The 16,200-nt window shown below is 39.2% G+C and overlaps 3 protein-coding genes across 3 annotated transcripts; all 3 read right to left on the reverse strand.

Annotated features, from left to right (window-relative positions):
• Positions 389–1,317, reverse strand: LOC18772628 (protein SRC2). The gene has a single exon (XM_007208631.2). The coding sequence runs from the start codon at positions 1,120–1,122 to the stop codon at positions 520–522; it is 603 nt and encodes a 200-aa protein (XP_007208693.1). The 5' UTR covers positions 1,123–1,317; the 3' UTR covers positions 389–519.
• Positions 2,003–7,449, reverse strand: LOC18775569. The gene is made up of 2 exons (XM_020565485.1): positions 5,709–7,449; positions 2,003–4,917 (listed from the first exon to the last, which is right to left on the reverse strand). Exons 1-2 carry the CDS (start codon positions 6,859–6,861, stop codon positions 2,399–2,401), a joined length of 3,672 nt encoding a protein of 1,223 aa, XP_020421074.1. The 5' UTR covers positions 6,862–7,449; the 3' UTR covers positions 2,003–2,398.
• LOC18775000 (acyl-CoA-binding domain-containing protein 4) lies at positions 8,696–15,428 on the reverse strand. Its single transcript, XM_007207984.2, has 18 exons — positions 14,807–15,428; positions 14,177–14,247; positions 13,935–13,998; positions 13,772–13,843; positions 13,189–13,383; positions 13,032–13,109; positions 12,490–12,600; positions 12,278–12,344; positions 11,909–11,970; positions 11,657–11,796; positions 11,279–11,405; positions 11,076–11,190; positions 10,856–10,944; positions 10,580–10,663; positions 10,311–10,499; positions 9,870–10,025; positions 9,519–9,578; positions 8,696–9,248 (listed from the first exon to the last, which is right to left on the reverse strand). Exons 1-18 carry the CDS (start codon positions 14,966–14,968, stop codon positions 9,063–9,065), a joined length of 2,028 nt encoding a protein of 675 aa, XP_007208046.1. The 5' UTR covers positions 14,969–15,428; the 3' UTR covers positions 8,696–9,062.

Here is a 16,200-nt window from a genome sequence, read left to right on the forward strand (position 1 = left end):
CTTTTTATGCTTACGGGAGAAGGAATAGTTTGATGTGATCTTATCCACCCAAAATTTAAAAAAATCGTAATTAGGATAAGTTCCAATTCCACCGCTTTGTTGGTTGAAATGCTCATTCTTCTATACACCTTTTCGAACTTTGCAACTTGGACGATTAAGGATTTGGAATTTCAATAACAAAAGAATGGAATTACGAAGTGTCTGGTGGATGCTAGAAAAGTTTAAATATTGTAATGAAGGCATAATGGTTAACATTGTCTCAATCATCAACTCATGTTCTTTCGCATGTAAACTTTTCATTTTTCTTTTATAAAGTTTTTATGCCAATTTTTAACAAAATTCACTGTTATTTTACAATGTATCATTAAATGTATTTTTTTAAAATTTAATTTAATATAAATAACAAATTTTATTTTAACAAACATGAGAAAGAAAACAAAGTAAAATCTCACTGGTTATTTTCCGATATTATAAAAAGTGAGAAATGAATCTTCCATTTTCATATTGGGAAGTTCAAATTCAGAATCTTTCTTTCATTTTCATCTTGGGAAGTTCAAATTCAAATTCATTCCGTGAATCAGACGGGGGCTTAGGCTTCTGCTTCTCCAGCGAGTACTGCTTCTCCAGCGAGTACCCGGAGCTTGACCTGGGCTTAGGCTTCTGCTTCTCCAGCGAGTACCCGGAGCTTGACCTGGGATGCCCAAATTTGTACCCGAAATTGATGGATCCTTTGGGCTTCCCACTGGAAGTTTGAACGCTGTAACCGACGTACTTGATCTGCTTCTTCTGATAATCACCGCCGCCCAAGCTGTCGAAGAGCTCCTTGAGGGGGATTTGGACTGAGCCGATTTTGGTGTCGCCCAAGCTTCTCTCGGAGACGAGCTCGATGTTGAGGGTGAGGCGGTTGTCGAGCAAAGCGGCGTCGTCGAGAGTGAACTTGATGGAGTAGTTGTTCCACTTAGGGTTTGTGCCGCCGTCTTTGGCGACGGGGGTCTTCTGCTTCTTGTTGCCGGGGTCGCCGGAGACCGAAACGGCGGCGTAGACGTCCATCTTGGAGAACATATTGACATCCTTGAGGTCGCTGGCTGAGACGATTGTTATCTCCAAAGGCCTGCGCGCCATGACGATTGAATTCTTGAGTTGGAAACTTGAAACTTGAAATCAGAGAAAGTGTTTGATATTTCTTTTGATTTGCGAACTCGAGAACTGTGAATTGGGAATTGGTATGGAGAGCAAAACAATAATATATAGAGGAGCAAAGGCAGGGCCAGGTTCCTGAAGCTTCTCTGATTTATAATTTTTTATTTATTTCATTTGAGTTTGATATAAGTGGTTACAATTTTTTTTAGCTTTTTAACGCAATAAATATTGTGAAATTGTTCCTAGAATTTACGCGTATTGTTGATTCATTATTTTGGTTTATAAATTTACGCGGATGCGCGTGACATGTGAATTATTTATTTATTTAACCATGGCTGCTTCTAGTTTTGGTTAGGATGCAAGTAGAATAACAGTCAAATTAGGAGCTTCAAATCTAACCCGTTGGATTTATTGGATATTGAAAGGCTGAAAACACGTAAATGGTACGTGTGAAGAAAAGGCAGCTGCTTTGCTTTTATCTTTATGCTCACGGGAAAAGGAATAGTTTGATGTGATCTATCCACCTAAAATTAAAAAAAATCGTACTTAGGATAAGTTCCAATTCCACCGCTTTGTTGGTTGAAATGCTCATTTTTCTACGCCTTTTCGAACTTTGCAACTTGGATGATTAAGGATTTGGAATTTGAATAACAAAAGAATGGAATTAGGAAGTTTCTGGTGGATGCTAGAAATGTTTAAGTACTGTAATGACGGCATAATGGCTAACATTGTCTCAATCATCAACTCATGTTCTTTCGCATGTAAACTTTTCTTTTTTCTTTTATAAAGTTTTTATGCCAATTCCTAACAAAATTCACTGCTATTTTACGTCATGGAAATAAATTCGACTCTCAATCAATCAATCCATCAAAACATTGGGACTCTTTTGTCATTTTAAACATACGCTACGCCTCAAGCGAATCGTCAAAATTCTTTACATGTACGAGCAATAGGCAGCACAGCCTAAAAATAAAGAGATTATGGAAACTGGCCCAAAGAACAAAAGTTAAACCCAAAAAGAGAAAAAGAAAAAGATGGCACTATCATCAATATCATCATCTCAGTACAATCGGAGGTATCCAACTTGTAAACAAACTACTACATTTGAGAAGCTCTCTCTCTTGAACAGCTTCACCCCAAAATCCAAACGTCCTTTTCGTAAGCCCAATTCATGTGGTGGATTCCATGTAATTGTCTTGTCCGTCTTTGCCTTGCCTTTGCTTGCTTTATGGCATATAATTTTGCCCATGTTTCACCATCAAAGAGGATGGTACGGCACATAGCCAAGCAAGCCCTTGACGTTGGCTACGACATCGTTGCACCTAGTCAACAGGCTTAGCATCTGGTGTGAAATATCGACGCTGGGTGCACTTGGAAATGCAGTGGGTGTGTTGAGATGTTGACTATTTCTGGGTGGTGCCATTTCTGAATGGTGTTGTGGAAATTTATTATGCGGGGGCTTTGCATATTGAGGAGGAAGTGGAGGACCAAGGGGCGGAGGAAGTATAGGAGGCGATGATGAAAAAGTTGGAGGAGCATTGACCTTTTGAAAGTTCCTAGTATTAAAATCCATAGCAATAGATGAAGTAGAAGAAGAATGTGCAGCAGCACCACCATCAGCAAAACTAGCACTGCTGTTGTTGTTGTTGAAGTTATTTCTATTACCAGCCATCATGAATTGATCAGTACTTCTACTACTTTCTTCCCCACCTAACATGAATTTTACACGTGCAGTTCCTTTACTATTTCCATTGCCACCGGTAGTTACCTGCCCTCCCTGCTCCTCGCCCGACGACTTCTTCAGAATCGACTTGAGCTGGACTGCACTCTGTGGAAGAAGAGCCTGCTGCTGCTGTCTGAGTGCAGATGCCATTGCCGGTGACTGCCCCACTGATGAATCCTTAACCCGCGGGATCTCACTGGGATTGTCGCCCTTGCCGGAATCTGGAACTTCAGGACCACCCACTTCTCGAATTTGGCACCTCACACTAAAGTTGCCAAAAAGTGAGCTGTTTGCAGTAGCAAACTTCAATGCTGCTTGTGCATCAGATTTGTGCAGAAAGACAACCCGGCATGTTGCGGACTTCCAAAAGACACGGAGACCGGACTGATCCATAGGCCCAAATCGTGCAAACTTTGCCTTCAGTTCTGCTGGTGATGGTAGAGATATTTTGGGAGGGAACTTCATCACCAGCATTGTGGGCTCAACTGCCTTTGATGCAGGCTCTGTTTTCTTCGCAAAACCTGGCTTGATTGACCTTCGCAGAAGCGGTACTGCTGATTCTTTGGCCTCCACACGCTTGGATTCTAAAGCTCTCTGACTGGCCTTCTTCTCTGCAGCCAACGTTTTCAGATCACTAATTTTCTTGGACCTCTTAGCTGCGATATCTCCTTGACGGTCAGATGGGGCACGCTTCCGCCCAGCTATGGTAGGGTCATCGGATCTGAACATGGGTTTTGCTGCCTTTGAGAATGGCAAATCTCTGACTTGCTCAGTAGGCGATATGTCAGAGGCTTTGACACCAGATGGAGATTTAGAGGAGCGAACTTCAACAGGTTCAGTCTCGGAGGGTGGTGACAGAACCAAGCTTTTCTGGTAGACAAGGGACCGGAAGTGCAGAAAGAACTGCCGAACAATTGCAGGGCTGTTTGTTTCAAAACCATGAAAAGGATCAAGGGCAAGGGCTTGCAAATCACTTACCAGTTGTGGTAGTTCAAGCTCCACATCTCCCAGGCCAACAATTGAAAATTTTCCAACAGTTTCAGACGAGTTATTACTGGCAACAACATCTTTCTTATGATGTTCTACCTGGATGTCCTCTCTTGGAGCCAAACCTGCATCCTTGGAATTTCCTGCAACTTTACTCCCTGAGGAATGTACCTTTCCAGAAGTCAAAGGCTTCTGTGGGTTTCTGAAGCTTGCTTCAGAACCTAACTGTTTCTTCTTTTTCTTTTTCCTGTTATCCCCCATCATAGAGTCTTCAGTGCGCAAATCCTCTGCACGCCGTTTAAGAACCTTTGCTTTTTTCACTCCACCAATAGCTTTCATCCCACCTGAACTCTTTGCCTCAACTGAGGAAGGATCTCCAACACCACGACCATCGCGAACTTGATTCAATTCATAACCTCCTTCCACTTTCTTCAAAGAACTAGAAGGTTGTTGAAAATTTTCATGTGATCCAGACAATTTTGCACTCTCTTCACATTTAATCTCAACCAAACCCTCAGCTTCCTGCTTTAAAGGTTGTGATGTACCATCTTTTGTACGTTGCTTGGTCCCTTCCCCAAATAAATCAAGACATTCTGTGCTTGTACCTCCGTCTTTTACTTCCTGCAGAGCCCCTCTTTCCTTGTCAAGAGATGGCTTTGCATCATTAGTAACATCTTGGGTGGTGAGAGAGCTGTTTGCTGTTGCCTGATCTATGATTACAGCTTCTTTCCCATATACATCCGTATTTGAAACTGTAGAACTGCGGCCGATAAAATCAGTCTGTTCATGTTTTGCTGGAACCCGAGTCTTTGTAGAGACAGCTGGAGCCCTCTTCTGTACCGTATAATCCCCATCTACTAATGGTATTGATCCCTCCAAGCCAGCAAATGGGGCTGAGGAACTAGCTTGGCCCTGGCTAGTTAGATGGGTTTTCAAGTTACTGGGTTCATCTCTCCGTTTGAAAACGTATTTGTCTTTCTTTGAATGATCCTTGACTTTCATGGGTTTCGTGGCATTCTTCCGCCCACCCAGAACCTCAGCAATCACCAATGGACCACTCAAGGGAGCTGGTTAAGGAAACAATCCCATTAGAAAATCATGTTAAGTGAATTCAACTTAAAATACAGGTGGAAAAACATCTAATTTTGCTTTATGCAAATTAAAACAGAAGAATTGGGCAGGAGTTAAGGGCACTTCAGGGTACTTGAAGATGCAAATAGTAATGTAATACCCTGAGGGTTTTCTAGACATTGTCTCCATACTTGCACAATGTTATGAGTCAACCCAAATTCACTGGAAAGGCATAAGAAACAAAAACATACACCAAAAAAATAAAATCTGTTATCTGTTAGGTCTAATTTTGGAACACTGAAAGGGTAAGAATCTGGCATAAATCATGATGTGAAAGGCTACTTGGGATAACACCAAGACCTTTGACATTCAAGGTCTATGATTAATTATCTTTAATACCAATTACAAAAACAAAATTCAGGTTTACATCCCAAATTTCCCATAAATGCAACTACAAGGGAACTTCCTGTGGCAAACATATCAAAATTCAATAATCACAGTAAACTGATTAAGCATTTCATTATCCACATAAAAGCCAATAATTAAATGCATGAAAGCTAGGCTGCAAATACAAAAAGAGATTAAGGTAACTGATAACATTTTAGTTCTGCACATTCATCTACAGTTATGTTTATTATGCAGTCCCACCCTTACGAAAGGGAGGGTGATCTCCACAAGAGCTACTCAAGCATTCCTTGCACTAGCACAGACACAAGTAAGTTACAGCATGAAGGCCCAAAATTGATTATTATTTATCACCAACGATTATGAGAAAGTATTAAAATACCTCGAGGTGGGTCCACTGGGGCAACTAGTTTACGAGAAGAGCGTCCTTGATGCACTCCGAATGCCTGAGCATAGGTCTCATCATACTCTTCAAACACAGCCTTACGAAATGCAAATGCAGTAGCCTTATTCTTATTAAAGTTAAGGCTCTTCTGATCATCACCGTGTGGTAACACGGCCAACTGCTTTAAGAAAGACAAGATCTCACTCGGCTTAAAACTATCCCTCACCTTCTTAATCTGATTCTCAGAATAAACTGCTCCCGGCTCATAATCTGGCACATCAACAACAAAGTACCCTTGCACACTTGTGGCCCGGAAATTATAGGGATTCCTACATTTACAAGCCAAACCAACTCCACACCTGCGATTCGCCTCATCAACAGCCTCTTCCACAGCCTTCACAAAGGTCCTGTGATTCGTCTGCAGAGATTTCTCAGCAAAATGGGGATCAAATGGGATAAGCTCAGCTGGGTCGAACCACCCATAGCTACTATCACCAAAGAAAGCCACCAACACATGACCTTCCCTTCGTGTCCGGCGCACCTGAGACGATGCAAATGCCTCGTTAAATATGTGTCCCGGCCACCATGGATGAGATTTTACCTTTCCCCACACCAAATCACCCACTTCGAACCCATAGCTAAGTGCCCTCGACGTTCCAAGAGCTACTCCACTCTTCTCATTAGCCACAAACTCATCAAACTCAGATAACAAAGACCGGTGCTCATAAGACTTATCCTTCTCCGCATCTGCACGGTCATCTTCATCATTTTCATTATCAAATTTTTCATAATCCTCGTCGATTTCGACCCTTCCAATGTCAAATACATCCTCCTGATCATCATGGAATACAAAGACACTCGCTTTTTCCAACTGAATTCCAGAGCCCTTCGATTCCATCACTTTATCTACATTCCGAACGTCACTCTCCGGACTAACCCTAACCCTAGCCCTATCCTCCTCAGATCTTCCGCCTCTGGAAACCCGAGAATCACCAGCCTCGCTCTCCGGAGCTCCTGAATCGAACTCCATTGTTGAAACCCTAGCTTCATCTTTTGAGCTACCAGCACCGCCTTCGGAAACCCTAGCTCTAGCTTCCTCAACCTCTACAGTGGCACCTGATTTTCCGTCCAATTCGAAATCGTTGTTCATCACAGAGATCTTCGAACCGCCTGTAATCGAAATCCTCCGAAGCTCTAAAGAAACAGAGTTGGGGGGTCCCAATGAAGAGGCATACCTTTCTATCGTCTCGTGATGGGGATATGAAAGTACGAGAGTTTCCAGGAAAGTGCCAGAAAGTGTGGGATTTTGAGGGATGCAAATAAACCCTAAAGAGAGGGAGATAGAGGAAAGGAGAAGTTGTTTGGATGGTAAGAAAATATGGGAGAATTGTGATTTTTCTGGGTCGCGAGAATACCAATAATAACACTATGTTCACTCCACTCTCATGGGTCGGGCAATTATACAATACAACACCGGCGCAACGAGAAATTATAGAATGCTACGTTACCATCACATCAGTCGATAAACTTCCACTCAAAAGTTGCCACACGTTTATTTTAAAAAAGAAAATCTAATTATTTGTATAACTGGACTTTAGCTTCTAATATTATCCTTTAGAATAAAATTAATTAAAAATACAAAGGGCAAAAAGAAAAAAGTAAAACTGTAGGATAACCTCCCACCACCCCAATCGTAGTACCCCCTCCACTGCTCCTTCTATGTTTCTATTCCTCCCTCCAACTTCAATTTCCTCATCTAGGTTGTCTTCATCTCCCTCAAAACCCCCAGTTCCAAGTTCACTTTGTCCAATTTTGCTCTCAATCCCACATGGGTTTAACAAGAAACTCTGTACACAATTTTTGAGTTGAGCAAGTGCTGAAACTCGTTCCGAAATATGTACGGAAATAATCACTAATTTAACTATGCAGAAAAACAAACTTAATAAAAATCCCCAAGAAACTCTTTGTGTGCAGAGTAAATTTTTGCACCCTTTGGAATGTGAAAATAAAAGACAACTACAAAATAAAGTGATTCTTGGAACGAGAGAGAGAGAGAGACGAAACAAAGATGAAGGAAAAGGGGAAGGAGCGGCAACAAGGGGTAGGGCACTGCCGAGTGCCAACATTGGTTCGTCTTTTTTTTATTTTTACTTTTTTTTCTAAAGGGTAAAATTGAAACTAATGTCCTGCTGGAAAAACAGTTAAAAGTTTCTTTTAATAAAAACACGTGGCAAATTCTGAGTGGGAGCATCACCAACTGATGTGGTGATACCGTATCACTCTATAATTTCTCCCGTGGAACATAAGGCCATTAGGATGCTGTCACATCAATAATGGTGCTCACCCAATTTTCAGTTTTTTACTTTTTTCTTCATTGCTTTAAGCTCCATTTTTTACTTCACATTTTTCTCACCCATCACAAAATTATCATTCAGATTTCGAATATACCTTCGAAATACTTCATACGAAGGAAAAAAGAAAAGTTGCTTTTAATATACATAACCAACATTGAGCCTAAGAAATCAAGAAACCAACAATATATCTTTTAAAATGCGTTCAAGGCTTGTGATCTTTACATGTAATTTAGCCGAAAACGATGGTAAAAAGTTTTGTAGGAACATGAGTGAATGAGTAAAGTAACAGCTGAAGATAGCAACACTTTCACTGAAGGAGAAAAAGGAAAACTAAAAATTATTTGAACTACATCCTTTTTGCACGGCGATTGAGATTTGGAACATACAATGTGCGGGCAACAAATTTTGTGTGCCTTTGACCTCCATTTATCTGAGTGTTTGAAGAATTAAATAACAAAGAGCCGGTCCTTGAAAATCAAAAATAAAAAAATTCAACATTTTTTTATTTTTAATCTACGCAAAGCGGTTCAGCTGGATTGATGCCCGCCCCTACTTCCAACATTATGAAATGAAAAACATAACTCCATTAAAATAGAATGATTACATTGAGCACACAAATAACTCAAGGAATGATAAATTTGGGAGGTCAATCAAGTATTTCCATTAAGGCAACAAAGTATAAACAATGAGATCTACACTTCACTTAATATATATTCACTTTGAATACAAACTCCAACAAAAATTGGTGACCCAAAAGAATTATATAGCACTCACAGACATGAAACTACATAACTGAAATTGCAGACATGTATTCATGCAAAAACCCCAAGTGGGGTCCTCTCCCTCTCTCTCGCCAATAAGAACCTCATATCTTATTTCTATCACAGGAAAGAACTTGGTTGAGTATAATAAAAATATATCAAAAGGAGTTAAAAATAATTCAATGAGAACCAAATCTATCATGTAAAACCCCTATTCATTTGGCCTTGACAGCTATTTAGGCATCGTCCGCTTTTTCATTACCAGGTGTTCCAGCAAGCCAGCCCCAAACACCGCCTGAGCTCTGCCTTTTAGCATTCAAAGCTGCTTGTTCGGATGCAGCCTTTTGTCGCTGGAGGAGTTCAAGTTCTTTCTGCAATGCCTCCATTGTTTGCAGCTTCTGTCGAAGTTCTGCAAGTTCAACCTGCAGGTTCAAAGAGTAATTAGCAGAAAACCCAGATTATGACCAATGTTTCGAGGCAGCCAGATCGTATCACAATCAGGCTGCTCGCTAAGGTCAGCTTAAATGAATAGTCATAAGGTTAAACACATTCCTCCTGAACCTCAATTTTTTCACACAGATCATTCCAGAAACTATTACAAGGTCAACAAAAATTTGAACTGAAAGTGCGAGAAATCTTGTTTGGCAAGGGAAACATCTAGATCAACCGAGAAACAAGTGATAAGAACATACCTCAAGTTTGAAACATCTTGACTGCTCAGATGCAAGTTGGCCACGTACAGATTGAAGCTCCTACAAAGTTAGTACAAGGAAATCAATGGCAATTCCTAAGAAAGGAAAAATACACAAGAATTATGTGTACCCTTGAAAAAATTTGATAATCACCACCAACAGTGGACAATAAAAAAATCTCCATTTTATCTCCAGCGTGAAGAGAAGCCAACCAGAAATTAGCACCATTCACAATCACAAAGGATCGGATTCCAGCCATAATTTCCTTGTGAACACAAAGTTGCAAAAAGCAACAAAAATATATCCAGCTCTTTTTTATGTATATGCATGCATGCACGTAATAATAGTTACCTTGTACAGGTCAGTGTTTCGAGTCTCTGCTTCTGCTAACTCTTGCTTTAATTGGAGAGTTTGTACTTTCTCCTTGCTTAGTGATGATTCTAATTCTTCTTTCTCTGCTTTGAGGGTTGCTATAAGATGTTCATTGGTACTCTTGCCTCTTGCTTTCTGCATAAGAGTGCGAATAAAATAACATTAAAACTCAGTATTGTGGCCAAAAAAACATGAAAAATCAGAGATGCAGAGTAATACAAGATAAATAAAATTTATCGGACGCTGGTAACTACTGGATCATTAAGAAAATGGTAACCATAGACGACTTTAACAAAGTAAATAACTTCTGGAAATAAAAAATAAGGTTGAAAAAAAAAAGTTCTAATGACAATCAGATGGGGGTGCCACATAAAATAAAAACAAAGGCCAAATCTCTACATGCTTTTCGAAGTCACATACCATGAGATCTGACTCAACATTGTCCATAACGATTTCCCTAATTTTTCCTTCTTGCCCTGCTTCAAACTCAGACTCCACATCTCTGGTACCATTTGTGGCATTAAGCACAGCAGAAACACTGTCTGGCACAGGAGTTTCTATCATCTTTGATTGCAAGGTTGACTTGTGGCTTGGTTTAAGAACGTTAACCTAACATCAAGAAACAAATTTAACAAGAACATAGAATAAGAGCAGAGTAAGCCACAAGTATATCGGAGTCTGATCCTCACCTCATTGTTGTAACGCCCATTGTACCCTCCAAATGATACAAGTACATCTTCACCATTGTAAGAACCTACGGCCAAACTTAGTCCCTGAAATAGGAGACAATCAGATAGCGGTGCCACTACATTACTGCTGGCAGTGAAATAATCTCACACTTGACAGAAGGCCATGTTACCAACCCCTCATGCAGGCATCTCATCATGATTTAAGATTAATACTAAGGCACAGAGCTCAAAGCCGTTCAAGCTAAGTTGACTATACAGAGTCCAAAAATAAATTACCTCACTAGCAACAGGAATGCGCCCTTCAACAGTAGTTACAACAGACCAAACAAGTGTAGACATATTTAGGACAACAGTTTCTGAAGCCCCTGCAAAAATTCAAAATGAAGAGATAAATACCTAACTTCATGGAGTAAAATGGATTCCAGTTAAGAAGTAGATCCACCAACACCTTACGAATTCCAGAACCAACCAGATGCCAAAATAGTTGCATACATACCACTCTTGTTGTCACCACCACCAACTATGAACCAATTCTCCCCAACTGTTACACCTGCATGTCCAGCCCGTGCAGTTGGTATCTCACCCTGTTGTGTGGGTCTTGACCATTCCATCTATACATTCCAAATATATGAAAGACATGAGTGATAGTTTTACTGCAAAACAAGAAACAAAAATTCTAGAATAGAGTAGTTATCTTACAGTTTGCAAATCAAGGACATGCAGATCATTGTAACAAGTGGCATGGGAACCCCCACCAAAGATAAGGAGGTAGCGGTCAGCATGAACAGCAGCAGTGTGATCAGACCTTGGAGAAGGAGGCACCCCTCTGTAAAAAAGTGAAATATATTAACCTCAAAGATCGATCCACACATAAGCATATGCCTTGAACAAATATTTTCCAGCCTACCCCAACCCCAACCCCTTCAAAATATGTGCCAAATTTTTTCAGAAAGCAACAAAATTTCCTTTTTCATCAGCAGCAAAAAACCGTTAACAAAATTTGCCAATTCTTTCAAACAACCAAAAAATAAAAAATAAATATTGCTTGTGCTTCTGAAGTTGCCAGTTATATCTTACATGGCATCAATCTCATCCCAGGTCATTGTTTCTAGGTCAAGAATATGCAGGTCATTCAAGAGAGTTCTCTTTGCATCTTGTCCCCCAAAAATCACCAAGCCACCTCCAACAAGGGACACAGATTGACCCCCACGTGATGCCTGTAAAACATGAATAGGAAAGGATATTGATTTCCAAATTCCAAGCCCACCATTGTGTTTTACAATGAGATTTTATACACACACAAAAATATAAAAATAAATAAATAAATACCGGTGGTTTTCCATAAGTCTTTAAGAATGACCACGTGCAAGTTTGTAGATCAAATGCCTTCACTGCCATGCCAAAACAAGGAGAAAAGAAAAAAGAAAGTTCAAGAAAACAGTAAAAGCATCAAGGTTTTAAATAAATATAAAATAAAATAAAAAAGAGGCAAAATAATAAGCCTGCATGACTGTAAAAATGAGTTTTCTTACTACTTGGATATCACATATTCAATAATCAAAAGGATCGGCCTTAAAAAGCTTGAACTGAATCGAGACAGAGGTTCTATTGGGAACTGATTAAAGCAGAAGGATAAAGATATCATCCAAAGTTTCAAACCAATGGAAAACCAAAGGACACTAAGATAATAATTCGTACCCTCAATAGAATCAGAAGGATCCTTTGTATGTCCAGCAATTGAAATAAGTTGATTCTCCCATGATATCTACAGAAACAGAGAAATGATTGCACATTACTGTGGGTATCTGAATCATTGCACCAAAATTCAGCAGAAAGAGATGGATATTGTCCAAAAGCGTATCTTTGGAATAGAGCCTTGATTATAATATTAATCAAAGGGTTATACTAACCAAGGAATGACCAGCACGTGCGGTTACTGTTACTGGAGATGGTGACTCAAGTGACTCAGCCCCAGCTTTGGCCTCAATCTTTGACCAACTCCAACTCCTCAAATCCAAGGCCTGTATTGTACTTCGAATATGTGAGAACAAGAAAATGTAATTACAACCATGTAAATTCAAGTATACAGAACATCAAGTTTGAATATAAACTTATAACAATACAAAGGAAGCACCACAACCATAGAGCTTACAATCATTAAGAACACTTATATATCCAAAGACACTTTTCTTCACAAATGAAGAATGAATATTACAAGAGTTCCACGTGGAACCCACCTACACAAGCCATATAACCCAACTCAGAAAATTGTTCTCATTTTCTTCTTCAGATGCGTAATGTATCATTCATTGTACCAATATATACGAATCATAGCAAAGACACCCCAAAAAATTTACACCACTATTATAGTAAGACTTGGAAAACTGTCCAATGTAGAATACTTATGATTTTCAAATGTTTATAGGCGTGTACATGCAAATAAGTTGCTCACATGGAGATCATTTAGGTAGCGACCATTGTGGTTTCCACCATATATGTACATCTTGTCTTGAATAACTGCTGCTCCATGCTGAAATTATGAGAACACATTGCTCAAAAAGAAGAAGGCAGAGAAGATAAAGAAAATGAAAATACAGAAATCCAAATACCTCATATCGGGATTTCGGACGATGGCCAGATATTGGAGGTGCAATCCATTGATCATAAACACCAATTGAACCAAAGCCTTCAGAGACAACATCTTTATCCTGAGCTTCCACTATGCTCCCATTTTCAGTGGAGATTGTCTTGGTCTCAGGGAAAGAGTTCCCATTCTCGACAACTGGGTGAACATTTGAACTTTGCTATAACCAACCAAAAATCACACATACGCACAGAGAAAAGCACTAGGTAAGAACAAATGAATGAGGAAGAGTCGCATGCTCATTGTAAGGCCAAAGAATAAAGTCTCTGAAAGATTTGCAGAATTAAGGTATTGATATCAGACTCTACACCATTACTGATCTTTTCAGATGTTAAAAAAGGAACTTATGTGGGATTCCTACCAGAAGTTATGGTGGTGATGTATTATAGGGCAGATATATATTGGTGTGATGTAGGAGTGGACGAAGTGGTGATAATGATTAGTAGGGTGTACTACAAGCACCTCTCTTGTGTCTAATTCCTGATCAGTTGGCAATAGAGAAGGTAAAGAAAATACAAAATTATAGAAACAACTTCCAGATTACTCACATTCATTTGTACATCTACCACAGGATCTGAAACAAAGTTTGATGCTCTTGAATACCAACCTGGATCTTCTTCCTACTCAAAAAATAATGCAAACCAAGATAAATTAGTGAAGGTTCTTGGTCACATGACAAAAACATGGACCTGGAAATCTTATTGCGCACACCTCTAATATTTTCACAAAAAGACGCATTGCTTCAGTGGAAGCCATGTCTGCAAGCTTCTTCCAGCTGCAAATCGTATATGCAGAACGCCATTAAATTTTAAGAAAGAAAAAAAAACTCAATATAGTACGAATAAGTGCATGATGCTGCACATACACATACACACCCCCAGACGCACAAACACTGGCACATGTATGCCATCATAAAATGAGAGAACGAGAAAAAGTTGTAAATATAAGCATACCTGCTCCATTTGCTTTTCTCAATAGCATTCCAAGCACTAGGTTCAGGTGTGTTGCAAGGCCCTACTGTAGCCTGGAATTGCAATCGTAAAAACAATTAGACGAGTACAATAGCACATGTTAGATTGACATGCAAATTTACATGCATCCATCATTACACATACATACAGATATGATTGCATATAAACAGAGATTTCAATTTAAGTTTTAGATCAACATCCTAAATGTACAAATCTGGATTTCGATATGCCAGATCTACCTAATTCAATCTAAGTTGCATAAAATTACACAACGTAAACACGAAAGAATCAACGCAAAAATCGAACACACTACTGAACAAGCAAAATCAACAACCACATCACTAATCAAAACCACGTTAAAGCGCAAATCAACCACACCGTTGCACCGAAATCCAATCAAAAATTACAAAACAAAACGATTGCAAATAGAAAATATGAACATCGCAAATGTTGTTCCAGAGTGAAAAAAGACGATGAACCGCAGAATTGACATTGTACTGGCAATACGATCGAGAATCGAGGATTTATGATTGAGATCAATTTCCAGACCAGAAATGAAGTAGAAAGAAAAAGTGAGAGGAATGGGATCGAGGAGGCAGTGGATGGAGGTACCTGCTGGTACAAAGCATAGAGTATGAGAGCGGACTCGGAGTTGAACTTGGAGCGGACGGCTTTGGAGGAGGAACGAGGAGATCCGTCGAAGCCAGCGTACGAGGCCGCCGCGTAAAACCGCTCGGGGTATTGGAGCCCCGAGCTCGCTCGAGCCATAGCCATTTTCTTCTTTCTTTCTCCTTCTCTCTGGTACGGGTCTATTTGCGCCTGTTTTGAAGAGAGAGAAACGTATTTCTGGGGTTTCAATTTTTTGGGGGATTTTAATTAGTTATGTGGGTTGGGATTTGAGAAGTACAAGTGAAGGAAGTGATTGTTTGTTTATGGTGTGATTTATAGAATATGGGCTCAAATCTTTTTTTTTTCTTTTCTTTTTCCTTTGTTCCCTTGGTTTTCTTGGCATTTGATTTTCTGGTAAGTTGGGCAGGGGTCGACTTTGGGGTATAAAGGTAGTGCTCATTTTACTACTTGGTGATGTTTGGGCAGTATTAATTAGCTAGGGAACAATTACTAACGGAAAATTTTCACCTAACCTGATTAAATAATGGTATCTCATAACTAGTCACTAACTTGAAATGTTTATTAACAAAAAAAATTACAATCTTATTAACTGATCATCGTAATTAGACCACGTAAATATATGTTGAACGCTAAATTATAAATTAGATATATTAGGTCAACATGTCTAGCTCAATTAAAAAAGGCCTTGACTTGCAGACCATTAATCTCATCTTCGAATTTCATGACACTTTGATAATGTGTGTGAGAAACCCCCCTTCAATTGTAATTTAGATTATCATTTGTATTCAACAACAAAAAAGAGATACATTAGTCATACACTTTCGTAATTAAGACAAAAGTTAACATTTCTCTATACCAATAAATTTACGGATGATCGATTTTTGAGTATCTAAATTTTGTGAAAATTTTGAATGTCAACTCTATACTTTTTGTAGCTCATTTATGATTGAATCGAATATAAGTAATGAAATTGTATTTGCATCCCAATAGGCAACATAACAATAAAAGCATCAACATACAATTACTCTCGTAACATGCAAGCTTAAACAAAGATTCCTAGTTTTGTATGGTATGAAATTTATTCCATATAAAATAAATCATAAGTTTCAATTTGAGAGGATGGCATTGCGAAACCTAAAATGATGAACGTGCATCCTTAGCTTAGATAGTGCAATCACACAAACACAACTTTATTTAAGTGTCACCTTGGCCACCTCTAAATGATACCTATCCATTCGAAATAACCTCTGAACTAATCCCACCTTTGCTCGATGTAAAACCAAAGCTACCCAACCAATGGCATTATCAAATCCTTAACTAAAAACTCATTAACAATGCATGTGGTTGACTTTTCAGTATAAAATATATTAATATTT

Source organism: Prunus persica, chromosome G6, assembly GCF_000346465.2.
Source record: "Prunus persica cultivar Lovell chromosome G6, Prunus_persica_NCBIv2, whole genome shotgun sequence".
NCBI classification, from domain to species: domain Eukaryota; kingdom Viridiplantae; phylum Streptophyta; class Magnoliopsida; order Rosales; family Rosaceae; genus Prunus; species Prunus persica.

What these genes read in the sequence shown, in the direction of transcription:
- LOC18772628 (XM_007208631.2), bottom strand. Translation starts at nt 1,122, where the DNA reads ATGGCGCGCAGGCCTTTGGAGATAACAATCGTCTCAGCCAGCGACCTC.
- LOC18775569 (XM_020565485.1), bottom strand. Translation starts at nt 6,861, where the DNA reads ATGAACAACGATTTCGAATTGGACGGAAAATCAGGTGCCACTGTAGAG. An exon ending in CCCAGTGGACCCACCTCGAG is followed by an intron (nt 4,918 to 5,708) that starts GTATTTTAATAC and finishes TTCCTTAACCAG; the next exon opens with CTCCCTTGAGTGGTCCATTG.
- LOC18775000 (XM_007207984.2), bottom strand. Translation starts at nt 14,968, where the DNA reads ATGGCTATGGCTCGAGCGAGCTCGGGGCTCCAATACCCCGAGCGGTTT. An exon ending in TCCTTCTGATTCTATTGAGG is followed by an intron (nt 11,971 to 12,277) that starts GTACGAATTATT and finishes TTGGCATGGCAG; the next exon opens with TGAAGGCATTTGATCTACAA. An exon ending in AGACTTATGGAAAACCACCG is followed by an intron (nt 11,797 to 11,908) that starts GTATTTATTTAT and finishes CATGTTTTACAG; the next exon opens with GCATCACGTGGGGGTCAATC.